Genomic DNA, 26,486 nt, shown 5'->3' with positions numbered 1-26,486 from the left:
CAGCTTAATGGAATTCTTTTATTGCATAGTTTTATCGTGAATGTTCCTATTTTAATGCTGTCAGTGGGATTGCTTTATTGCCTACTTCAATTATGGATGTTTACATTTTAACACTTGTGTCGTCGTCCTCTGTCCCGCAATGCCGCCACACGCAAAAGGGTGAGCGGGCTTGTAAACCGCTCATTATAACAGGCATACTGTATACAGTGGTACCTCAGTTTACAAACTTAATCCGTTCCAGAAGTCTGTTCTTAAACCGAAACCGTTCTTAAACCGAGGCGTGCTTTGCCTAATGAGGCCATCCACTGCCGGTGCCCTTCCACCATTCGGATTCGGTTCTTAGACCGAGATAAAGTTCGCAAACCAGGACACTACTTCCGGTTTTGTGGAGTTCATAAACTGAATAGTTCGTAAACAGGACTGTTCTGAAACCGAGGTAGCACTATACCTTAATTAATGAATAAATCAGCTATGATCTGCACAACTTTCCAAAGTCCCACACACGGAGCTACATCCTCATGCAATTCAATTCTCAAATCTTTTTTGGCATATAGGCAAGATTCCAGTAAGGTTCGGTACAATAAAATCGCTCAGCGAAAATCAGCATCTAACACTTAAGTTAATGTTGCATAACATTCACGGATCCTCATGGTGTGTTGCAGAAACCTGGCTACTATCTCCATCTTACCCCCGTCCTGACTTATTGCCTGGTACGTGTGCTTAGGATCGCAGACTGAAAGTAGAACCCAGAACTGAAGGAAGCTCACCTTGACTCCTAGGTGGACACAGGGCAGCGAATAAGGCTTCAAATCCAAGTCCACGAGCAACGAGGCTGAAACTCTAGGAAACAGTTCCTCCTGGGAAACGTGCAGGCCTGCAAAGAAATTGAGGACCACCAAGACATTTCCATAGGCAACAAGGAAAGGCGAGCTCTTCAAGACGTAGAGGCGACGGTTGCGAAACATCCAAAGGACACAAGACCAAATCAGCAGAACAAAAGTCAGCCAGCTGATATAAGTGATGCTCCAAACCTGGAAATGCACACGTAAGAAGGACAAACAGATGGATGCACACAGAGAGACATATATTTTGGGTAACACTGTGGGCCCAAACATCATGTACCGTATTTTTTGCTCTATAAGACGCACCAGACCATAAGGCGCACCTAGTTTTTGGAGGAGGAAAACAAGAAAAAAAATATTCTGAATCCTAGAAGCCAGAACAGCAAGAGGGATCTGGCTTCTGGGATAGCCTCTTGCTGTTCTGGCTTCTGGGATAGCCGCGCGAAGCCTCTTCAGGGCAGCGGGATGAAGGCTCCCCCTGTCCGGGAGAGGCTGTGCAGAAGCCAGGACAGCAAGCGGGGCTCCGTTCCTCCTCCTGCTTCGCAGTTGAGGTGTTTCGCTGAAGGGGCGCTGCGCAGCTGTCCCTCTCTGCGCAGCGCCATTCACTCCATAAGACGCACTCACATTTCCCCTTACTTTTTAGGAGGAAAAAAGTGCGTTTTATGGAGCGAAAAATACAGTTATCCACAAATGAACAAATATGAACTCCTAAAACTGTAGAAGTATAAATTAAGGCACACTTCTTCTAAGCTATCTAGATCAGGGCCAGGGACCCTGTGCTCTAATAAATAAAAATTAGCTGTACATACTTGCATGTTAATACTGATATCTGAAGATATGTGGAGCTATAACTCTGAAATTGCTACATACATGTCTTTGACTAAGGGTGCCTTCAGACTACAGTACTTTCCAGGAAAGATTCAAGCGCATATTGGAAATTTAGGTTTGCAGAGTTAGATTAAAGTGCTTTCTCACCGTAGCACCACAAATCCTTTTTTTAAAAAAAAGTGATAATGTGGGACTAACCTCCATCTTTCCATGCACACAGAAGGAGGTTTTATTTCAGTCTGTATCTTACCATCATGACAATCAATGCAGTGATGTAGCTCTGATTCATAAGGAATCGTGCCAATGCTAAAAAGGTACTAGGCCTATTTTCTTCAGTGCCCTGTTCACCATCAGTTTCTGATACATTTTCAGAGCATGTCTCATCTGCAAGAAATGCAAAAAATTTTAGCAAAGGGTAAATTAACCAAAACAACAACAACACACACACCAGTGTCTGGCATCAGTTAATAAAGTTTTGGAGACTTTGCAGTGTTATATTTAAGCACACATCTCTCTTACCTGCCCATTTCCCCCTATAAATGACCCATACAGCACCTTAAAGACCAACTAAGTTAGTTCTTGGTATGAGCTTTCGTGTGCATGCACACTTCTTCAGATACACTGGAATTTTTTTTTGTTTTGACTATGGCAGACCAACACGGCTACCTATCTGTAACCATACAGCACCGTGACCCTTTTCCCTTGGAAAATGCGGTTTTGAAAAATGCAGTGGCTAAAATAACATCAAGGGGCAGGCTGAGATTCTAGGTTATAACTGTATCCCTTGATAATAACAAAGAGTTGTTGTTTGTTGTTCTTAGAAAGAAGAATAAGAGAAAAGTAAAGATGAAAAAAATTAAGAAGAATAAGAGCAGTTAGGCTTCTGTAATGTACTTCAGTCAATATGCCTACCAAGGTGGTTTACAACAAGGATTAAAGCATTTTACACATTTAAAATCACAGCAGACCACTCCACATCTTTGATCAATTGAAATCTTGGCAAACTGCAATGCCCCAATGGTGCAAAAGTGACCATACATTGAATAAAGCCTTACAAAGGAGCCATCACACAGGAAAATATACCTGAGAAGGAAAGGTTGTGTCCTTCATTGATGTAGGCATTCTCATCACAGCTACGATGACTTTGACACTGCAAAAGGAGAGTACTCTGAAAGCTTCCATTTGTCACATAAACCTCCTGAGCAGGGGGAAAGGGAAAAAAAAGGTCGAAAATTTTGATTTTGTACAACAGAGGTTTCACAAAGTCCGGGCTCAAAGTTGCATGAATACCATAATCCCAAGTGGGGAGAATTTCCAGAGGTACCACTTACTTTGAACAGGAAATGCATCACATTTTGTAGTGCTGGATCTCTACACGATGGCCCCCATAGCCACACACACAAGTGCAGACACACATATTAATGTGGAAATGGCAGTGGTGGACTTTGGGGTCTCACATTTCAGCGGCGCCCAGTGTGATGTTAAAGTTCAGCACCCTCTCACGCTCCATTCTAAATAGTAGCAACTCCCTGAGGCGTCCCCGAGGTTCTGCACCCAGTGCAACCAAACTGGTCGTGCTTCCCTAAATCCACCTCCCAAAATGGGATGGAATTGAGTCATGATTAAATACATGTGAAATTGACATGGGCTGGAGAAAAACTGGTCCATCCAACAAAAGCATCAGTATACATCCAATCAGAAAACAGACAGGCATTCCAGACCTCGAGAGATACAGCTGGCAATGCATGTCGTATTTGACTCTATCCCATACCTTAGGAGGCAGAGCCCATCGCTGGAGCATCAGGACCAGAGTGAAATAGAGGACAAGAAGGGCAAGAGGATTCAGAGCCACCGGCCAGCTGAGCTGGGGATGAACCTGCATCTTCCAGGGCACAGTGATGTTTGTCTTAATAAGTGGCACTAAGCCCAGGACCCTAGAGAAATGGAGAAAATGGTGAAGAGCTGGCTGCTACTTGCTCTTTGTGGAAACAGGAGAGGAAATACAATAATGCCAAAGAAAGACTAATTTACCTGTAGCAGCCAAATCCTAGGGGCTGAGGTCCCTTTGGTCCCCCCAATAAAATATTTGAAGGGGCAGCCCCCCCCCCAAGTTGATGGGCACCCCTGATCATCACCAAATAAGTGCAGCATCGTTTGTGTGAATGGGGCATCATATAGATCAAGACCCCAGGCAGAACTTTAATTTCACTGGAAAATAATAATAATAATAATAATAATAATAATAATAATAATAATAATAATATATTTGTACCCCACCCATTTGGCTGGATTTCCCCAGCCACTCTGGGCAGCTTTCAGTACATATAAAAACATAGTAAAACCTCAAACATTAAGCACCTCCCGATACAGGGCTGCCTTCAGATGTTTTCTAAAAATCAGATAGTTGTTCATTTCCTTAACATCTGATGACGGGAGGGCGTTCCACAGGCAGGGTCCAGGAACTGCTGCCATTGGTGCTTGAATGGAAGGATCTGATCAAATTGAAAGGCACTTTGATCCAGCAGAGGGAGGCTTCCACCAGCAAAATAGGGAGGGAAATTTTTTATGCTGTGTCCAGGACAGCTGTTTACAGGTCCATCTGATATGCAGGCTGAGACCCTATCTGCCCGCAGACTGCCTCGCCAGAGTGGTGCATGCTCTGGTTATCTCCCGCTTGGACTACTGCAATGCGCTCTACATGGGGCTACCTTTGAAGGTGACCTGGAAACTACAACTAATCCAGAATGCGGCAGCTAGACAGGTGACTGGGAGTGGCTGCCGGGACCATATAACACCAGTCTTGGAAGACCTACATTGGCTCCCAGTATGTTTCCAAGCACAATTCAAAGTGTTGGTGCCGACCTTTAAGGCCCTAAATGGCCTAGGTCCAGAATACCTGAAGGAGCATCTCCACCCCCATTGTTCTGTCCGGACACTGAGGTCTAGCGCCGAGGGCCTTCTGGCGGTTCCCTCGCTGTGAGAAGCCAAGTTACAGGGAACCAGGCAGAGGGCCTTCTCAGTAGTGGCACCCGCCCTGTGGAACGCCCTCCCACCAGGTGTCAAAGAGAAGAACAACTACCAGACTTTTAGAAGACATCTATGCTGATTCCACCTTTTCCTTGCAGCTGCCCCCTAATCTGTTCCAGGGGGCTGGGGGACCCTTCGGAACAATGTGGGGAGTGGGGAGATGCAGGGGGAGGGAGAATCATGGCAGATAAGCCTATGTTCTATCTCCATCGTCAGAGGCAGCATGGCCCTGTGTACTAGTTTCTGAGAGGAAGAGTGCTGTTGTGCTCTGAGTTTCCCATAACCACCTGTGAGAACATGATACTGGACTTGAGGGTTTAATCCAGGAGGGCTCTTATTTTTTTGATTGGTTATAACTGGAGGGAACACTAGTGCATATAATCATCAGTTCTTAACCGGAACCAAGGTCTGCTGTGCTTTCTCTTACATACCATCTTCTTCAGCGTGTGAGTTTGATCTTTTTACCTGGCATAAATGTCTTCAGGAGGAACCAGGTCCTGGAAGTATGGAAGCTGGTACAGGTAAAAAGCACCCAGGTGCCCTGCACTGAATATTGCAACCAAAACACACAAACTGTTGAAGGCAACTGGGCTGATTGGCCGATGGCAAGACCACCAGGAGCATAGGCCTAGGAAGATGAAGAAATAAACTGCAGAAGTTGCCGAAGGTAGGATGATGCCTATGGATAAAGAAACGAAATGCAAAATTTCAGGTATGCATGGAAAACTGGGTTTGGCTGCGTATGCAGCATGCATTTAAAGTGCATGTAATTCTCCCAAAGAATCATGGGCAATGTCATCTGTTAAGGGGTGGGAGGGAATTTCAGTTCTGTGAGGGGTAAACTATAGTTCTTGGGATTCTTTAGGGGAAGTCATATGCTTTAAATGTATGCATCCTTTGCCTCTGGCAGACTTACAACAATTTAGAACAGGAAGCTGCAGTCCCTCTCACATATTAAACATTTGTTGATAAAAACCGGAGAATATTACTAGAGGAGCATGCATGCACTGGAGAACTCTTGAGAGACAACTTGCACATGTGAATGGCCCATCAGAGAGGGAAATGTCACAGGTGGAGACTGACACACATCACCTTGCATTACTCCCCCCCCCCTCAGTAGAGTCCAGTTCAGCCATTCAGCTGTCAGTCATGAAACGCACAGTAAAATAGTGCAGAACGTTTCTACCTGCTAAGCCCAACAGAAGCACGATGGCCAATTTTCCAGCACTGCTGAATAGACCTTCACAAAGGATCCTCAAGGCCGCTAGGAACAAAGTGAGTTTCAGAAGGAATCTTTGTTGGCCGTTCTCCAGATTATCCTGCCCAGGTGAACCTTCCATTTCCTCGTCATCAGTATTGTCAGTTTCTGCTTCAGATTCCTGCAGATCCAGAAACAATGAAATAAGAATCGATTCATAGCTGGGATAGCTCAGTCAGTAGAGATCTGGGGCCCAGAGCAAAAATCTTGGGAGTTAGGCCCACTTGACTGCCCACTAATAATGTCTCTGGTTCTGAGACATCATAATGTAAGTATTTTGTCCCGCAGCACGGATATTGTTCTGATACTCTAGCAATCCCTTCGATGGTTCACTTGGAACAAAAGCATGGTGTGCCCACAATGCTGTTTCACCTAGTTATCACGGTTGTTCTTCAAACTGCCAAAGTGTTCAATGTCCCTAAATAGATGAAGGCTGTCACGGCCACCCAGGACGGGTCCCAGCTCACCAGAGACCTCACTCCGTTGCAGTTTATTTACAGGAAAAGTTTATTGAAGATTTCTGCTTCTCGTACAGTTCAGCATTGTGGCCGTACGTCTGTCACGTTAGACCGCTGAAGTCCCCTCTGACTCCTCCCCTCTTCCACACCAACTTAATAGCCTGGCTCTAGACCACCTCTTCCTCTCCTTTCTTTTCCGCAGGGTCTTCCTGCCCCCCTGGGTTCCCTCTCTCCGTGACTCGCCTGAGGCTGAATCCTCTGCCGCCTCTTCCCCCCTCCTTCTGGCTTTAGGGCCGGGCTCCTCCCCTGAGCTCTCTCCACTTCCGCGCGCCTCTACGTTTGAACTTGGCGCGCGTACGTTGCTGCTGACCTTTCTTTCGACCGCTACACCACCCCTTGTTCTGCTCTCCACCCTTTCCGGCTGAACACCTTGCTCCAACCCCCTTTCTCTGTTCTCTCCTAATCCTGCTCCCTCCGAGAGGCTGACGACTCCACCCCCTTTTCTCCGTTCCGGCTGAGACGCCTCTTGCTGCGTCTGTCTTCCACTGGGCTCCTCTCCGCTTCTCCCTTCTCCTCCCTTTTGCTTGATTAAGGTAACCCCCTTTTGAGAATCCTCTGACTCGCTGCTCAGACTCGTGGATTCCCTCAGAATTCCGTCATCTTCTTCCTCATCCTTCTGCCCCTCCTCCCACTCGCTCTCCGTCTCCTCTGTCATCTCCTCCTCTCTCCCAGAAACCCTGACATCCATCCCCCCCTCGAAGCCCCCCCTTCCCCCCTCCCGCTCGCCGGGTGCAGGTTGAGGAAAACGTGGTTCTTCCGGGGTCGGTTCAGGATACAAGTTGTCCACTTCAACGTTCTCCTCTGTCATCTCCGTATATGTGTGTTCGAACTCGGGTTCCCCACCCACAGACCTCACAGTCTCTTCCTCCATCACTGCTTCTCCTGGCGCTGCCTGCCAAGGACCTACCATCCATCTCTGACTCCATGCCTCCCTTGGCTGATCCACCCACCAACAAGGGCCTGTCTCCTCCCCCCCCAGTCTCGGATCCCTGGCCGGGCTTGTTTCGGGCGTATGGCCCTCGGGTGAGGAGAAACCCTCGAACGTGCTGTCTGACAAAGTGGGCGTGAAAAGCCAATCATCAAAATACTCCTCGGGCATGGGCTTGTGCGGAAAAAGTGCATGGAACTCCTCCTTCAACAGGGGTTCGTCCAACGCGTAACCCGGCACCCAGCTATTGGCAGAGGCCGGAGTGCCTTCCCTGGCTAGAAAATATTCAACTCCCTCCTCCCCCCATCTCGAGTCCAGTATCTCTGTGACCTCGTTAAGAGGTTCTGGTCTTGGCGATTCCCCCCCCTCAGGCGCCCTCCTACGTGGCTCTGGGAGTGCTCCTGACTCTTGAAACCTGTGTGGGGTTTTGTAGGGAGTGAGCACCGACCTATGAAAGACCGGGTGCACCCTGGAACCCTCCGGAAGGGCTAGACGAAAAGCCACCGGATTGATCTTAGCTTCAACTTGATATGGCCCTAGCTGCCTGTGTCCTAACTTCTTCTTGGCCAATGACCTGGCCGGCATCGCGTGGGCTGCTAACCACACCCAGTCCCCAATCTGGATGTCCTCTCCCGCCCTCCTGTGCTTATCGGCCTGCACCTTATACGCCTGTTTTGCCAGCTCCAAATGTCTCCGCAGCTCCTCGTGCACCTCTTGCAACTCCGCTGCAAACTGGTCGGCATCTTGAGGCCCCCCCCCTCCTGGTGCCGCAAATCTTGGGAAGGTTCTGGGATGACGGCCATTGTTCGCGAAGAAAGGCGTCACCCCGGTGGATGCGTGTTTCGTGTTGTTGTAGGCGAATTCAGCCATCGGCAGATAGTCCACCCACGCCGCAGGTCGCTGGTTGGCGTAGCACCGCAGGTACTGCTGCATGATCGCGTTGACCCTCTCCGCTTGACCGTTGGTTTGTGGATGTCTCGCCGATGTCAGGTTGATTTTGACGTGCAAGATGCCCAGAAGCTTTCGCCAGAAAGTGGAAACAAACTGGCGCCCCCTGTCGGACAAGACGGACTGCGGAAGTCCATGCACTCTGAAGACGTGATCGATGAAGAGCTTTGCGGTCTGTTCTGCCGTCGCCACCTTGGCACAAGGGATGAAATGCGCCATCTTGGTGAACAAGTCCACCACCACTAACACCGCCGTCTTACCTCTGGAGCTGGGCAGGTCCGTAACAAAGTCCAACGCTACCCTCTCCCACGGTTGCTGCGGTGTCTCCAGCGGTTCTAGCAATCCCGCCTGCTTCTGGTGCACTGGTTTGGACCTCTGGCAGATATCACACCTGGCGACGTAGTCCGCCACCTCTCCTCTCATCTGGGGCCACCAAAAGTCTCTAGCCACCAACTCCATCGTCTTCTCTTTGCCGAAATGGCCTGCACTAGGGGCGTCATGCAATTGTTGCAGAACCTTGGCTCGAAGATCGTCGGTGGGCACGTAAAGGGCACCCTTACGAGTCAAAAGTCCATCTTGCAATTGGAACTCATCGTTGTCTCGCGACCCTCCGCGTAGCTCCTCCATCTTGGACTGTGCAAACTGATCCCTTTGCAACGCGCGTCGCACCGCGTCCAGGTCGACTGCGATGGTAGCGCACGTCCACGCCTGCGGTGCGAAAATGTGCTTTGCTGCGATTGGAGCTGCTTCCTCCAAGTATTGCGGCTTTCGGGACAGCGCGTCTGCAATAACATTGGAGTCTCCTGGGATGTATTCTATTTTGAAGTCGAAATCCGCAAAGAACTCCGCCCAGCGCATGTGTCGCTGGGTCTGTAACTTAGCCGTCCGCCAATACTCTAAGTTCTTGTGATCCGTGCGGACTTGCACCGTGTGCTTGGCTCCTATTAAGAAGTGTCGCCACGCTTTGAAAGCTGCATGAATGGCCAACAACTCCCTGTCCCATATGGTATAATTGCGCTCCGTCTTGCTGAGCTTCCGGGAGTAGAACGCACCCGGTCTCCAGTTGCCTTGCGAATCCTCTTGCAAAAGAACGGCCCCAACCGCTCTGTCTGACGCATCGGTCTCTACCCGCATGGGTCTGCCGGGATTCACGTGGAGCAGCTGCTCTTCGGAGGCGAAAAGACCTTTAAGCGTCCGGAAGGACCGCTCCGCTTGTTCGGTCCAGACGAACTTCTTCTTCTTGGAACTGAGGGTGTCAGTGATAGCCGCCGTCGCGTTCGCAAAACCTTTAATAAACTTGCGGTAAAAATTGGCAAAGCCGATGAACCTCTGGACCTCTTTCCGATTTCGAGGGCTTTTCCAGTCCAACAGCGCTTGAACCTTAGCCCTGTCCATGGCCAGTCCCTCGTCGGACAACTTGTAGCCAAGGAAATCAACCTCTCTGACATCAAACTGGCATTTTTCCAACTTGGCGTACAGCCTGTGGTCCTTCAGCCTCTGCAGGACCTCCCTCACGTCCTTATCGTGATCCTCCGACGATTCCGAGAAAATCAGGATATCGTCGAGAAAGCAGACACACTTCTTGTAGAGGAGACCTGCTAGCACGTGGTGCATAAATGCTTGAAAAACGTGGCTGCCATTTTGGAGACCGAAAGGCATGACTCTGTATTCGTATGTGCCCAGAGGGGTGAACATGGCGGTCTTCCACTCATCTCCTTTCCGGATGCGGATGAGATTGTAAGCTCCACGTAGGTCCAGCTTGGTGAAAATCTTGCCCCTCCTGACGGTCGCTAAAAGGTCGTCAATCTTGGGCATGGGGAAAGCTTTGGGCTTAGTCAAGCTGTTTATGAACCTGTAATCCACTATAAGCCTTTTTTGGGGCGTGTTTTTCTTCTTCACAAAGAACACAGGGCTGCCACCCGCTGCTTTAGATTCCTGGATGAAACCTCGCTTGAGGTTATGGTCTATGAACTCCCGAAGCTCTTGCATCTCGTCTTCCGACATGGAGTACAGCTTGGCAACAGGCAGTTGCGCCCCTGGCACTAAATCAATCGCGCAGTCGTAAGGTCTGTGAGGCGGCAACTTGTCAGCTTCCTTCTCACAGAAAACCTCCAAGAAGTCCTGGTACTTGTGAGGCACTGTCTGCACCATACCCAGATGCAACTGCTGCTCGGCTTCTCCTCCCTGATCGGTCTGAAAGCAATGCTGAGCACAATACGATGAACAAAAGGTGATCTGCCGCTGGTACCACGCAACCGCGGGACTGTGCCTCTCCAGCCAACTCATGCCTAACACGATGGGTGTGTCCGATAAGTGGGTGACATTGAAACTAATAAGTTCTCGATGGTTGCCAATCTGCATCATCATGGGAGGGGTTTGCTGCACCACTTGCCCCCCCAGCAACTTCCTGCCGTCTACCGTGACCACGTTTAGAGGCGTCGTTGCAGGCAGGAGCGCCATGTTGTGCTGCTTAACGAACTGCAGTCCCACGAAGTCGGCGTTGCTTCCCGAATCGATCGTTATTGGAACCTCGAGGAGTCTCCCATCAGGCAACTGGAGTGTTGCTGTGAGCAGAACTGCCGGTCTGGGAGGCAAAGGGTCCACGCTCTGCAGTGATGCTGGGGGCTTGTCTACAGATCCGCCTGGCTGAGCCCCAGTAGCTCTGCTTCCAGCCAGGCACTGTCGTTTCCCTGAAGCTGCTCCCCTGGTTGCACCTCTGCTGTTACAGTTGCCAGTGCTGCAGTGTGCTTCTGGAGCCTCTGGGGGCACTCTTTCGCCATATGGTGCGCACTGTCACAGATGTAACACTTCCTGGTTCCTCTAGGAGGCTTCGCTTTGGCTGCACCAGGGACAGGGCTCTGGGATGGCTTCTGAGCCCTAGCACCACCAATCTCCATTGGCTCCTCGCTGTCCTTCCCCATTGGCGAGGGGTGCGCACGGCTGAAATCCCTGTGCACAAAAGGGAGAGTCCTCGCTTGCGCACGCGCTTGGGACCCGTCCTCCTCGTGCCACGGACGTCCCTCATGTCGAATTCCAATAGCTAAAGCCCGTTGCACCACGTCTTCTAGGGTCTGGGGTCTGTCCCCCCTAGCGATCTCATCCTTGATGGGGGGGCTCAATCCCTCCCAAAAAAGATCTCTGACCGGCTTACTGTCCTTTGGCCAATCTAAGGCGGTGAGCAATGCAAAAAATTTAGAGTGGTATTGGCGCACAGTCGCTTTCCCCTGCCTCAGCCCGTGCATTTGACGGCGCGCAATGTCCACATCCACAGAGGATTGAAAACAAGAATCCATCGCTTTGATGAACGCAGTTGAATTGCGACGGGCCGGTCCATCTTCGCGCCACAGATTGCGTAGCCAAGCCCTGGCCTCCCCATGCAGGTGCGAAACAATGAACCCCACTTTCTCCTCCTCATCTTTAAAATCGTGACGGAGTAAATGCAGTGCATATACGACGTCCGCTCTGAAATTGGGATAGTCTTGCAAGTTGCCATTAAAATGCGGAACCAGGGCACCCCCCCTCCGTCCAAGCGCAATGCCCTCCGCTCTGGAACCTGGGGCCCCCGCCCTGTCCGCGTGTTCCCACCTTGCCTGCAAATCCTGGCACGTCTTCTCCAAGTCGTCATTCTTCTTCTGCGAAGCAATGACTGCCGATGTGAGAGCGGTAACCTGATCCCGCAGTGCAACCAGCTGCTCCTCAGCGCTCATGGCTGCTCCCGTTCGTGAGCTTCGCAAAAAAATTTTTTTGCTTTCTGAGAGGGGACTTACTGTCACGGCCACCCAGGACGGGTCCCAGCTCACCAGAGACCTCACTCCGTTGCAGTTTATTTACAGGAAAAGTTTATTGAAGATTTCTGCTTCTCGTACAGTTCAGCATTGTGGCCGTACGTCTGTCACGTTAGACCGCTGAAGTCCCCTCTGACTCCTCCCCTCTTCCACACCAACTTAATAGCCTGGCTCTAGACCACCTCTTCCTCTCCTTTCTTTTCCGCAGGGTCTTCCTGCCCCCCTGGGTTCCCTCTCTCCGTGACTCGCCTGAGGCTGAATCCTCTGCCGCCTCTTCCCCCCTCCTTCTGGCTTTAGGGCCGGGCTCCTCCCCTGAGCTCTCTCCACTTCCGCGCGCCTCTACGTTTGAACTTGGCGCGCGTACGTTGCTGCTGACCTTTCTTTCGACCGCTACACCACCCCTTGTTCTGCTCTCCACCCTTTCCGGCTGAACACCTTGCTCCAACCCCCTTTCTCTGTTCTCTCCTAATCCTGCTCCCTCCGAGAGGCTGACGACTCCACCCCCTTTTCTCCGTTCCGGCTGAGACGCCTCTTGCTGCGTCTGTCTTCCACTGGGCTCCTCTCCGCTTCTCCCTTCTCCTCCCTTTTGCTTGATTAAGGTAACCCCCTTTTGAGAATCCTCTGACTCGCTGCTCAGACTCGTGGATTCCCTCAGAATTCCGTCATCTTCTTCCTCATCCTTCTGCCCCTCCTCCCACTCGCTCTCCGTCTCCTCTGTCATCTCCTCCTCTCTCCCAGAAACCCTGACAAAGGCGATTATTAGAAGAGAGATAAGCTCATCCTGAGTCTTTTGCAACCCGGTTTATGTCACGCTTCAGCCTAATGAATGAGCAACCTCGCTGAAGACAAAGATATGAAAGCTCAGAATACAAAGCCTGGAAGTCGGTGCAAATAATCCATCATTAAATATTTCTCAGTCTGCGGCTCATCGTGCTAGATTAATGCATTCCAACTGGTTGTCCCTACTGAGAGGGATAAAGGAAAGCACACATCATAACTCGGGAGCTTAAGGATATCCCTGCAGGTCTATCTAGCCTAGCATCCTGTTCTCCCAGTGGTCGACCATATGTGGGAGACACCCTTCTATGTCCTGTCCTAGTAACAATCCCTTTGTTTCAATATATCCAGCAGCTGATGTGATCCAGAAATAGGTAGTGTGAGGAGAGGAAATGTACTGTAATCTAATAACATAGTCCTGCTGGAGCAGACCAAAGACTAGATAGTCTAGCATCCTGTTCTCCCAGTGGCGAACCTGATGTATGCAAGAGGATTTGTGACCACTCTTTCCCCACATGTGATTCCCAGGAACTGGAAAATGTTCAGCCTCTGGCAGTGTAGGCAGTTCCTTCATTCCTAAGGTACCCCTGCCCGTACGGGCCAGTCGTGACCGACTCTAGGGTTGTGTGCCCATCTCATTTAAGAGGCCGGGGGCCAGTGCTGTCCGAAGACACTTCCGGGTCACATGGCCAGTGTGACTAAGCTGCACTGGCGAGCCAGCACCAGCGCCACACGCAGAAACGCCGTTTACGTTCCCGCTATAAAGCAGTACCTATTTATCTACTTGCATTTAGGGGTGCTTTCGAACTGCTAGGTGGGCAGGAGCTGGGACTGAACGACGGGTCGAACCTCCGACCTTACGATCAGCAAGTCCTAGGCACTGAGGTTTTACCCACAGCGCCACCCGCGTCCCTTCCTTCATTCCTAGTAGCCATCAAAAACATTATCCTCCATATATTTTGCCTAATCCTCTTTTTAAAGCCCGCCAAACTTGTGGCCATCCCTATATCAGGTGAGAGCAAATTTACCATGTGCTGCGTGAAGACATTCTGTCTTTCATCTGCCCTGAATCTTCTAACATTCTAACATTCAGCATTGTTCCAGAATTATGAAAGAGGGAGGAAAATATGCACCCTTATCCACTTTCTTATGCACCTCTATCACATCCCCCCTTACTTGTCTTTTTTTTCTAAACCAAAAAGTCCCAAATATTATAATTTTTCTCCGTAGGTGAATTGCTCCAAACCCTGGATCATTTTGGTTACCCTTTTCTGAAATTTAGCTTAAGAACATATGTATATAGTTAGGGTTTCTCCCACTAAGCAGATAGAGTTTCCCCCACTAACCAGAGAGAGTGAACTATTTAAATTGCTTAAACCTTGGTCTATTGTTAGCTCAGTAATGAAATATTTGAAGAGTGGTATGCTTAATCTAGCCCATAATTCATTTATGCATTTAATGTGTTGTGTAAATGCATTTATATATTATGTATGTTTCTGCTGGGTTTTGTTTCTCATATTACATAACAACTCAAAATAATAATAAAAAGGGAAAGCACTTGTTCTTCCCCCTTGCAATCCTTATTCATATGCTACAAGGCCAAGAAATTTGAACGCAGGTCTACATAATTACCATTTCCTCTTCCATCTCTTCTTCTTCATTGCAAGGAAACAGGTCTTGGTTCCTTGGATGAAGCTGGGCTTTTCGGTTGAGAAGCTTGACCATCTTCTTGCAAAGTTGTGTGATTGTGAGACTGGTGAGAAACATTCCAATATCGGGAGCCAAAAGACAAATGATGTTCCAAGCACTGAGACTGCTAAACCTAAAGAAAAGAAGGTGCATAGGGTTAAAGGCTTTGCATTCAAGAAGGGCAAAGTTCCCTGAATCTGCCACACGTTCAGTGCTCCGTATCTTGCTTAGATATCACTTTGGGGAAACATGCACCCATCCACAATGTTCCTCCAACATGGTGTACAATAGTTAATCAATATGCAATGCATAAAAATGAAAACGTAAGATAAAAATTAAGTCTTACCTCAGAAAACCAAAGTGGCACAGCACTTTCTCCCATAAGAAATCTTTTTTTAAAAAGGAAAAGAACCATAGTTATAGACTCAGTGGGGTGGTCAAGTTTGCTGATGATAGCACATTGTTCAGGGTGGTAGAAACAAAAGCATCTCTCTAATCTAAACTGGGTGAAAGGGTATTAAAATGGGGAACACAATTCAACACAGGCAAATGTAAAATGCAAAAACCTAACTTCCCAGTTGCTGGGAATTACAGATTGGCAGAATATTGCAATAGCATCTTTCTTAAATCATTCCTATATGATGTTGAGCAGACATTACCATTAGGTGGTAGGTAATGGAAAACAATCTGAAAAGCTGCTTGAACCGCAAGGAAAATGAAGCTAGTGTAGGTGATCGCGCTAAGCATCTGCCCGGTGGACCCTGAAAAATAAAAATGTAGACCTTATTTTCATGGACCCCACCACCAAAAGAGAGAGCATAGGAAAATTTAAACTGGCTATACCTTTGAGACCCCACACCTCTGCCTTTTCTGGTGGCATTTTTGGAGGGGAAACGGAGAAATGTTGGAGGGTATGGAGCTCCACTCCAGGAACTTTTGCAAGTTCTTAGGGTACAGGTCGGTCCTACTGTTAGGCAGAGTGAAGTGGCCACCTCAGGTGGCAGACACTGGGGTACCAAGAGTGGCGGCAAAATGTTGAGGGTGGGCAGAGCTGTGTGTGCTCCCTCTAAGCTAGATCTTTCTTCTCAGGGGAGGTAGAGAATTCTGTCCTATCACCAGTGCTCAAGCAAAATTCAAATGTCACTCTGGTAGGCCTCTCTGTATGTGGAAATGGAGGGAGGGCATCAAAAAGTTTTGTGTTGGCCCCACTAGCGTGGCTGTGTCCCTACTTCATGGAGTACAGTCCTCTGATTGAAGATGTCCTCTCTTTGAAGAGCTGACTGTCTGGAACAAGTATTTTTGGTTTGTTTGTTTTTTGATTATGTATTTTGTGTTTTTATATTGTGAACCACCCTGAGGTATGTGGGTATATACAAATCTAATAAATAATAATAATAATAATAATAATAATAATAATAATAATAATGGTTTAAACAGGGCTATTTTTCAGCCGGAACTCACTGGAACTCAGTTCTGGCACCTCTCAGGTGGGTGCCATTGCCATTATAAGAGAAGAAGGGAGGCCTTCATGGCGAGTTCCGGCACCTCTTTTTCTAGAAAAATAGTACTGGGTTTAAAGATCAATAACCCCAGGAAGGGAGTACAATGAGGGCCTTCAAACTGCCTGTTAACTGTTAAGTTGTGGGTGAACATATCAGACAACACAGTGATTCTTCAAACAGCTCTTTATTATTCACAGGCCAGAACAGAACTGAACTGAAGGGTTCAGCCAGCCTACTTATATAGAGCTCCAGTACAACGTAACTGTAACAACTTTCTGTAACTATCCAATCACTGAACGTCACTTTCGATCCCTTATTTGCATATGGGGACCTGAGTAAAAACTATCTACAGTATCCCCCTGCTGGCCCAGGGTGAGAACTTCACTACATAACACCAACAATTAGGACTTAGAAGAGCTCCCCACCCTTGATCTGAAACTTTCAGCAATTTGCCTACCTTTCATGGTGACAGCATTTGGTTTGGGGAACAGCGGCAGGAGCAGCAAGAAGAAGAGATAGACCACAGAAAGCCCATTGTATCTGAAACCTATAGCTAGGGAAACAACCAAGCGTTACATAATAAAATCCTCAGCATGAGATGCGAGAAAGCCTCCAGCTTACCATTTAATAAATAGGAAGCTTCCTTGTTCCTATTTGTGATCTAGCTCAATATTTGAGTAGGAGTGGCTCTCTGGGATCTCAGGCAGAAATCTGCCCATTTCTTGCTATCTAATCCTTTTAACTGGAAGTGCCAGAAAATGAACTTGGGGGCTTCTGAATGCCAGCCATGCAGACCCTCCAAGTGTCCCGATTTTCCAGGGACAATCCTAGATTTTCTGAAGCCATCCTGGTTTCTGATTTGATCCCGGAATGTCCCCCTTTCCCTTAGGACGTCCCTATTTTCATTGGAGAAATGTTGGAGGGTATGGAGTTATGCGATCCCTGAGCCAAGGAGGTAAGTAACTATACAAATTTAGAAGACATCTGATGGCAGCCCTGTATAGGCAACCCAGTCAGATGGGCAGGGTATAAATAATAATACAGTGGTACCTCGGGTTACAGACGCTTCAGGTTACAGACGCTTCAGGTTACAGACTCTGCTAACCCAGATATAGTACCTCGGGTTAAGAACTTTGCTTCAGGATGAGAACAGAAATCGTGTGGTGGCAGCAGGATGCCCCATTAGCTAAAGTGGTATTCAGGTTAAGAACAGTTTCAGATTAAGAACGGATCTCCCGAACAAATTAAGTTCTTATTACCACTGTAATAATAATAATAATAATAATAATAATAATAATAATAATGATGGAACAGGACATCCCTATTTTCATTGAAGGAATGTTGGTAGAGCACATGGCTCTACCAAAAGAGCCATACAGAGCTTCCCTGAGGCCTGGGTCGGGAGTATTGTTGGAATAAAGTTATAAACTCAAATAAAAAAGCAGCTAGTCCCCGGTGGGGGCTCCCAGCCAGCTTAGCCCTCTGAGGCAAGGGGCAAGTGTATTTGGCTTCCTGCCCCTCTCCACAGGTCTGTCTACCACTGAACGATGGCCCCTCTCTGAGTGCTTTTGCCCAACATGAGCCTTGAACAGGGGCGCCGACTTATAAAAAATATTGGGGGGGCCCCATACCGACTTATAAAAAATATTGGGGGGGCCCAAGACCTCCAAACCGCTGCTGCTGGGGGAATGAAAGGGGCAAGCCCCGGGCTGCCCCGACCTTAAGTGAACCTGTGAGAGCCCGCCCTTTGCGGCAGCCGATTGGCTGCCGCCATGGGCGGTGAATATTAATGAGCTAGGGGGAATCCCCGCTTCTCGCGGGGCTGACGCCAGCCCCGCGAGATTGTTGATGGGTCGAGAGCCTGCAACCCCACCCCCTCTCTAGATCGGGAGTAGCTTTGTTTTAACTCATTACTGAATGTATTTTAAAAGGTAACTATCGTCAAACAAGGAAAATAAAAAATACCAACATAATTTTGTGATTTTACAAAGCATAATATAACTAATAATTTTCTTAAATTATTGGGGGGGCGGAGCCCCCCCAAACGAATTTTTGAGGGGGCTCAGGCCCCATGGAGTCGGCGCCTATGGCCTTGAAGCACAACACTGAGTTTAAGAGTCCATCCCAAACAGTATGGCTGGAGCTTGCTGGGCCTTTAAACATTGGCTACAACTTTCTGCAAGGCTGCAACTTAATGCTTTACATGGGAGTAAATCCCACTGAACACAGTGAGACTGGCTCATTCTGCAGATTGCTGTTTGCACCGGTTCAGCAGTAAAACGCGGGTTTTCCCCGGGGAAGTGTCAGGACAAAAATAAACTGCTCAGATGCAGAGCTATAAAGTGTGGAGCTGTGCCTGGGAAGCCCAGTGCAAAAGGAAGTCCAGAGAGCCCTTACTTCCAGGTAAGTCTATATAGGAATGCAGCAACAGCAGCAATTGTCTGATGTCCTGTCTGTCTTAGCCCAGCATGACATTATGAATTGCTTGCTCACCTAACATATAAAGCAGCACACCTACTTCCTCCTGCTAAAATGGCTGTGCAATTTTTCTGTAAAATAGCGTGTCTGATTTCTTTCCAAAGGAATACATGAGTCCAATTGATATGATTTGTTTAGTTATTTATTTTAATGCCATAGCAGCTACGTATAGCAGGGATCTATTTTGCGGCGGCAGCAGAGCACAAAAGCCGTTCAATGGGACCTTCTGCTTGGATAGCAGCAGCCCTACAGCCCTGGCTAGTCGACAACTACGGTTTCTGGATCCAATGTAACACCACAGAATGTTCTTCTCCGAAACATTTAATCCTCTAGGCATTCTTACACATCGGCTATCAGAAACTTTTAAAGCACAAGAAGCCACATCCCATAAATGTGTGAACTACAGTGATTAAGAATAAATAAATCTCCCCTCTGCAAATAATTACAAAGCAAGCAACTCAAAACTACAATATCAATTTAATTAATGCAATGGACGCAGTCCAGACAAAGCTGAGCACTTTTAACTCTCACTGATTTCTGCGGGAGAGACTTTAAGTACGTGCATTTGCATCAGTTTAAAAACTGCTCACCTTTGGGTGGATTGTGCGCAGTTGGTTGAATTGCATTCAACTGACCTAAGTTGGTCAGTTTCATTCCTGATGCAAGTCCGCTGAATTAGTGAAATTTCATTTCCTTGCACTCTCTTATTTCCCTTATAAACACGATGCAACATAAAGTCTTTAAGGCATAAGTGGAAATGTCTTACCTGCTGCCAAGGGGAGTGACAGACCTAATCTGAAAATTAACCCACAGGCTAAACTATTTGCCATGGTCTCCTCTGTCCAGCATCAGGACGGAGATATCAGCGAAGTATGTTGCAGCTATTGCCCCAGCCTTCTGACCCAATGGCTAAAGGAAACTGCACCGAGCTTTTAAACTCTCATTCCAAATATGGTCAGCCTACCAATCAATGGCTCTGTATTAATTTTTTACAAAAAGTAATACGAAAACTGGTGAATCTCCAGTAATCTTCATGTTCTGTAAAATGGGAAGTATTGATCTACCTGGGCTTTCTCCTCCTCCCCCCTCCCACACACTTGAATCCTAATTTTCCTTTGCAGCTGAACAAGTAGGCTGGTGCTTGGCTTTCAGGCATCAATCTCCTTTTCTTCTCCAAGTTTCCCTTACTCGTCTGTTTTCCAGATCCAGGTAACCCATCAGAACAGAATCAGCCTTCAATCAGTTAGGAATTTCTCCAATCTCCCAACAATTTGATCTGTTGTTGCTTTTTCCTTCGGTGTGAAACTCCTTTAGCCACTGAATGTATAACTCTCAGGAATGATCACAAAGCTTTAGTTCCAAGCCGTGTTTTAGTTGCAAACCACGAAGGGTCTTGCTGGCATGTGATGAGGTTGTTTGTTGAAAGTCTCCATCCACTTCGTAAATGTTAATCTGATGCAAAATATGTTAACAATTGTCCCTGGTAAGTGTACGTAAAGCCTTAAGTGGCTCACAACCACAATAACTCAAGGACCACCTCTACCCATATGAACTGCCCCAGACCTTGCAATCATCACCTGAAGCCCCTTTTTGCGTGTCTGCTCCATGAGAGGTCTGGAGGGTGACAACACAAGAACAGGGTCTTTTCTGCAGTGGCTCCCTGTTTGTCAAATGCTCTCCCCTGGGAGTCTTATATGGCACTTTCATTAATTTATTTTATTTTATTTTTAAAAAATATTTTGAATTTTCATTTTACAAACATCAAATAAAAATAGAAAACTATCTACCTATCTCTCTCTCTCTCTCTCTCTTTCTCTCTCTCTCTCTCTCTCTATAATTCTAGTTATTTAAAAATCCTTGAATATTCCTTAGTTCAAATTTTTAACCACAAGTTTTAAATCAATCCTGCTAATTAATTTAATTATTTACAATAGTTTTTCAAATAAATTACTGTATATATTTCCCCCATTCTTTATTCAAAATTGATTCTTCCTGATTTCTAATTCTTCCTGTTACTTTTACCATTTCAGCGTAGTCTTCATTACATATCTTTAGCTGCAGACAAAGCATTCCTCTTCTCCCAGGCCTTTGGCTAATTAAGCCAGGCATAGGCAAACTCCGGCCCTCCAGATGTTTGGGACTACAATTCCCATTATCCCCAGCTAACAGGACCAGTGCTGGAGGGCCGGAGTCTGCCCATGCCTGAATTAAGCAATCTATGCTCTTTTATACGGAATGCGGGGGTGTGTGTGTGTATTGATTTATCTGTTCTTCTGTTGTTATGTTGTGTTACGATGTGTGTTTTTGTCTTTTTATACTGTAAACCAGGCTTCCTCAACCTCGGCCCTCCAGATGTTTTTGGCCTATAACTCCCATGATCCCTAGCTAGCAGGACCAGTGGTCAGGGATGATGGGAACTGTAGTCTCAAAGCATCTGGAAGGCCAAGGTTGAGGAAGCCTGCCGTAAACCATCCTACGCTCCTCGGATGAAGAGCGGTATCTAAATTTAATAAACAAATAAATGGCACAGTTGACAGGACATTCGTCCAGTGCTTAAAAGCTTGCATGGGCTGCCCATATGTTGCCAGGACAAGTTCAAGGTTTTTGCATTAATTTACAAGCCCTTAATCCAGGATACCTTAAGAACTGATCAATCCCTTGCATCTCCCATGCCCTATTGCTGATTTCTCTGGGAGAGTCTCCCAGGGTACAGATGCTCAATTTATATGCACCTGGAGCTGTGTGTTCAGTATTGTGGACCCAATTCTCTGAAACTCCCTCCCAGATGAGAACAGGCCCCTCCCCCGCATCCTGTTGACTTTCCAGTACCTAGTGAAGACCTTTTCCAGCAATCTTTTAAAGTATGTTTTCTGATCTTCTTCTTTGGTGATCACTCGTAGCCAAGTAAGATTGTCTTCCATAAACACGGTTTTAACAATGACTCCGTAAGTGACTGTGGAGGCCAATTCTGGATTCCAGACATCCTTCTACAGTGGGGACATTGGGAGTTGATCACAGTGTGGATTTGCCAAGCATGCCTTCCTCTTAGCACGTTTCTCTCTTGCGTCCTGAGTTTGTGTGTCTTCAAAGTCCATGACACCTTTGGTAAAGTCTGCTCTCCAATTGGAGCGCTCACAGGCAAGTGTCTTCTGATATTGAGGTACTATTGAGTAAAAGCTAGGCTGAATACAACCTCTAACATCTCATCTCTTGCAATGGTAATTCAACACACAGGGTTCATCCACATGCCTGTTTGCCCTCCCTGGGGAAGTCCATGGTTTTGTGCTTAATCAGAACAAACAGCAGTTGGGTTTCCCACGGATTGCTGTCTGTTCCAATTTAGCACTAGAGAGCGAGTTTTCCAGGGGAAAGTGATGAGGCAAAGGCAAAACCGCCAAGACCTGTGGCAAACCACACAACCCCGTGCTTTCTAGGTGTGGGGCAAACAGAAGTGTGGATGAGCCCTCTGTATCCTAAGCCCAGTGAGGGGTGGAGGTATCCCAGGCTGCCACGTGTCACTCCTAAGGTCAGAAAACAGAGGAGAATGACAGGATGGTGAAAGCAACATGTTTGCCCTCCTTCTGGCAACTGTCATGGGCACTTAGAGCAAGAAAGGGGAAGTTGCAACCCTCAAGACATTGCTAGACTACAGTTCTCATCATCCCTGACCATTGGCTGTAGCTGGGGCTGATGGGAGTTGGAACCCAACAACGTATGGGAGCTACATATTCTCCTCCCCAGACCTGTGGTAGATGATCAACACAAAGGTAGAAAAGGCACATTACTTCACCTTTGCTGATGCTGAACCCACACATTGTCATCTTCTGAGCCTGGTGAGGCACCAGTAATGATCAAAATTGCATTTCAGGCTCTCAGTTGCCTGCTTCTATTTCTCAGTGAAGAAGTGTAGTGAAGGATGGCTGAATCGGTCAATTTTTGCTTCTCTCGCTTTCTCATTTTTCTGTTCTTAAGTTCAGTTCATCACATTTCTGCATCCTCACAAGAACCAGTCAGCATTTTGGGGTGCATTTTCCCTAATTTCTGCACACAATTTTGCCCAAGATAATGCCTTTCTGTATTTTATTTTCACTAATATATGTACTCTCACACACATTACTTGACTGGAGAACTCTGTACAGCTAATTTTGTGAGTACTGTATCTTAAAGTATAGCTGTGTTTTGGTCCAACACATTGTTTCAGAAACTGCAAATTAAGTATCTTCGTATTAAAATGTGAAATGAGCTGGATTTTCCCCCACCCCTAAGAGCTGAAGCCCTTGCTCTCCCCCCGCAGAGGCAGTTAAAGCGCCCTCTCCTTTGTCTTGCTGTCTTTCTATCTGCTGCTATTACCAGCACCCTCATTTTCCATTTCAAAATGTGCTTTTTCCTTCCATATCAATTACATCCTAAGTGCTATACTTCTCAGGCTGACAAAGGGTGAATGTGATGACTTGCACTGTTTTGCTGATGGGTATTTTTAAATATGCATTTCCTTTATCGAAAGATGCTTTCCACCGAAACTGTTGCTGCCAAGGTAGATATTTCCATGTCAGTGATCTTTTGGAACAGACATTGTGTACTCTTTGGAGCCTTCACACTAAATAGACAGGGTTGTGAGACTGGCCCTTAAGGAACATCGATACCATTTATTTATTTAACTGTATTTAACTTCTATTTGTTTGTTTGTTTGTTTGTTTGTTTGTTTAATTTATATTCCACCTTTTATCCAAGGTGGCATACATGATTCTCCCCTTCCTCATTTATTTCAGAACAATTACATAGTCTTCTTCTTCTTTGGCGATCACTCGTAGCCGAGTAAGATTGTCTTCCATAAACACAGTTTTAACAATATGTCCGTAAGTGACTGTGGAGGCCAATTCTGGATCCACACATCCTTCCACAGTGGGGACATTGGTTTCTGGGCGAGAGTTGATCACGGTGTGGATTTGCCAAGCGTGCCTTCCTCTTAGCACATTTCTCCCTTGTGTCCTGAGTTCAAGTGTCTTCAAAGCCCATGACACCTTTGGTCAAGGCTGTTCTCCAATTGGAACACTTGCAGGCAAGTGTTTCCCAATTGTTGGTGTTTATACTACATTTTTAAAAATTTGCCTTGAGACAATCTTTAAACCTCTTTTGTTGACCACCAGGATTACGCTTTCCATTTTTAAGTTCAGAATAGAGTAGTTGCTTTGGAAGACAATAATCAGGCATCCCCACAACATGACCAGTCCAACAAAGTTGCTGTTGAAGAATCATTGCTTCAACACTTGTGATCTTTGCTTCTTCCAGTACCCTTCCTCATTTATTTCAGAACAATTACTATACATATTACAGTAATACTAACCACGGATCACTGGAATGCTTTCCAGCCTTAGACAAGACTTTTTTATGATCTGTTTCCATTCTTGGGCAGTTGCTCATCGGTCAGGAAAATTGTCTGCGGTTCTTATTCCCTCTTCTTCCTCCTCCTCCTCCTCCTCCACCTTTACTGGATAACTCAGGGAAGAAAGAATTGATAACAAAGGGCAAAGAGAGTATCTGGCTTTCTGGATACATCCCTCTGAGAGAAGTTTCCCCCTTAAGCAAACAGGAAGAAGTGAATGCAGAAATGGAGGGGAGGGGGGAAATTCACATTGAACAGAATTGATCTGGGTGTTCAGGAAAGGTTCAGAGGATCTCACCTACTAAAAATATCCAGCAGGGAGTTATTTTTAAAAAGAAATGCATCTGAGGGTGCTTATGCTCACACACAGAACATAGCTCCTCATTTATGCAGAGTATTATCTTTGAAAACCTGTCCTGTTTATATCAGGAGTCCCATGGCAACCCGAGATTATTAAAGGGACCACAGTATGGTTCCTGACAACACATGCCACTTTGTCTGTAGGGAAGGAAAGCTGGAGCTGCTGGAGAGACAGGAAATACCTGAGCACTTTAAAGGAGTTGGGGGCGGTGGGGGAGAAGGGGACAGGATGAGGCTAGAATTTTTAACTTAAGATGGTCTCACCTTAACATAATGGCTACAACTGAAACTGCCTTCCTGTGCCTTTAAAAACCTGCATAAGGCAGAACAATCTCAGCAGGTGAAACTTTCTCCCACCACTGTGTCTGCATGTTAAAAATATATATATTTAAAAACCAGCTATTGAATTTCTGGATCAAAAGCCAGGATGGCTAAACGGAGCTTCATTGGTAAGACACCTCTGAATATCAATGGGGTGGGATGATCAGATCACCATTACGCTCTGTTTGACCAAAATAGGAAACAGAAAATAGGACTGGTTTGTGTTTCTGGTTTGTTGTTTGCCATACAGTGGTACCTCCCGTTACGAACTTAATTTGTTTTGGAGGTCCATTCTTAAGCCAAAACCATTCATAACCAGAGGCACGCTTTCACTAATGGCGCCTCCCTCTCGCATTCCGGGGTGAAGTTCGCAACCAGGAGCATCTACTTCCAGGTTAGCGGAGCTTGTAACCCGAAGCGTTCGCAAGGAGGACGGTGCGTAAGACGAGGTTCCACTGTAGTTTAGTGGTATCTTCTGCTGGTCTATGACCGTAATAAAGATTTGGATTGGATTAGATGGTTTGGTTTAGCATCATGTCTGAACTCGTTTGTCTCTCCCCGTCAAACCAAGAGCAGTAAACCGAGAACCAAACCTTGGTTACAGCTTGTGGCTTGTTGTGAGCAAGAGACAAACTGCAAGTCTGGGTTTAGATTACACACGGCGAAATGGTCCTTGTAGATTTGATACCCAGGCCTTTAATTTAGCGCAAGTAACATCTGTCTAAAGGGACGTGGGTGGCGCTGTGGGTTAAGCCACAGAGCCTAGGACTTGCTGATCAGAAGGTCGGCGGTTCGAATCTCCGTGATGGGGTGAGCTCCCGTTGCTTGGTCCCTGCTCCTGCCAACCTAGCAGTTCAAAAGCACGTCAAAGTGAAAGTAGATAAATAGGTACCGCTCCGGCGGGAAGGTAAACGGCGTTTCCATGCGCTGCTCTGGTTCACCAGAAGTGGCTTAGTCATGCTGGCCACATGACCCGGAAGCTGTATGCCGGCTCCCTCGGCCAATAAAGCGAGATGAGCGCCGCAACCCCAGAGTTGGTCACAACTGGACCTAATGGTCAGGGGTCCCTTTACCTTTACCTAACATCGGTCTGATTCTTCTCACTGGTTTCTAATAGGAAGAAAGTTTCTGCTGTTTGTAAAACAGGCATTATTATGCTGAAGGTGCAAAATGGGAGCGCTTCCACATGAGGAAGTGGAATAAATGTCAGGTCATACCACTATCGTCATGAGTGTTAAGGTAAGTAAACTGCAGGATGTATAAATTTTAATTACGTCTGCAAAGACCTGTGAATACACTGCTGCTTTTCTTTAAATACACGTAGTTTAGAAAGTTCAGCCTTGTTAACTGCTTCCACATTAGCAGCACCTGCTAATGTGTTGGCAGGATATTGATCCCTAAACATCAGCTCTGCTGTGGGACTAGAGAGCAGCAAAGGCTTGTCAAGCGTCTACTGGCAATTGTTGTCCGGGAGTCTGCAAGTCTCAAACACCCATCATTCACGGACTAGGAAAACCAATTCCAAAACCAGTTCCTTTACACAGGTTCCTGTTCCCCAATTTGCCAATATCTAATCAAGAGCTTTTTTTCTCTCTGCAGGGAGTAAAGCACTCCCTTCTATTGCATAATGTGCCTTGGCAAATGAACGGGACACTAAATATAACGTCACTCATCTTGTAGTGCTCTCCAAAGCCCAAAGAAAGAGAAAAGGAAAGGAGAAAGCGCTATTAATAATGTCTGACCTCCATAGTTTCTCTTCCTGTTTAGATTCCCGTCTTTCTGGTTCTTATTAAGGGTGACACATAGCATGACTCTGACCTCCAGCAGCTGCCAGGACTCGGA

At 46.9% G+C, this 26,486-nt stretch overlaps 1 protein-coding gene across 1 annotated transcript in view; it reads right to left on the bottom strand.

The window, feature by feature from the left end:
* Nucleotides 1-26,486, bottom strand: part of LOC309372749 (piezo-type mechanosensitive ion channel component 2-like) — an 87,229-nt gene that overhangs the window by 53,940 nt on the left and 6,803 nt on the right. The window contains exons 2-11 of the mRNA XM_081916575.1: nt 16,560-16,649; nt 15,260-15,361; nt 14,947-14,989; nt 14,544-14,733; nt 5,884-6,076; nt 5,163-5,376; nt 3,442-3,604; nt 2,754-2,868; nt 1,921-2,054; nt 768-1,031 (exon numbers count right to left, since the gene is read on the bottom strand). Coding sequence (XP_081772701.1) covers nt 768-1,031; nt 1,921-2,054; nt 2,754-2,868; nt 3,442-3,604; nt 5,163-5,376; nt 5,884-6,076; nt 14,544-14,733; nt 14,947-14,989; nt 15,260-15,361; nt 16,560-16,566 — 1,425 coding nt within the window. The 5' untranslated portion in view covers nt 16,567-16,649. The remainder of the gene's footprint in view (nt 1-767; nt 1,032-1,920; nt 2,055-2,753; nt 2,869-3,441; nt 3,605-5,162; nt 5,377-5,883; nt 6,077-14,543; nt 14,734-14,946; nt 14,990-15,259; nt 15,362-16,559; nt 16,650-26,486) is intronic.

The sequence above is a fragment of the Podarcis melisellensis genome (genome assembly GCF_964234715.1).
Source record: "Podarcis melisellensis genome assembly, chromosome: 6".
Lineage (NCBI taxonomy): Eukaryota > Metazoa > Chordata > Lepidosauria > Squamata > Lacertidae > Podarcis > Podarcis melisellensis.
The sequence above is the reverse complement of the archived record's forward strand: the minus strand, read 5'-3'. Positions and strand labels throughout refer to the sequence as shown.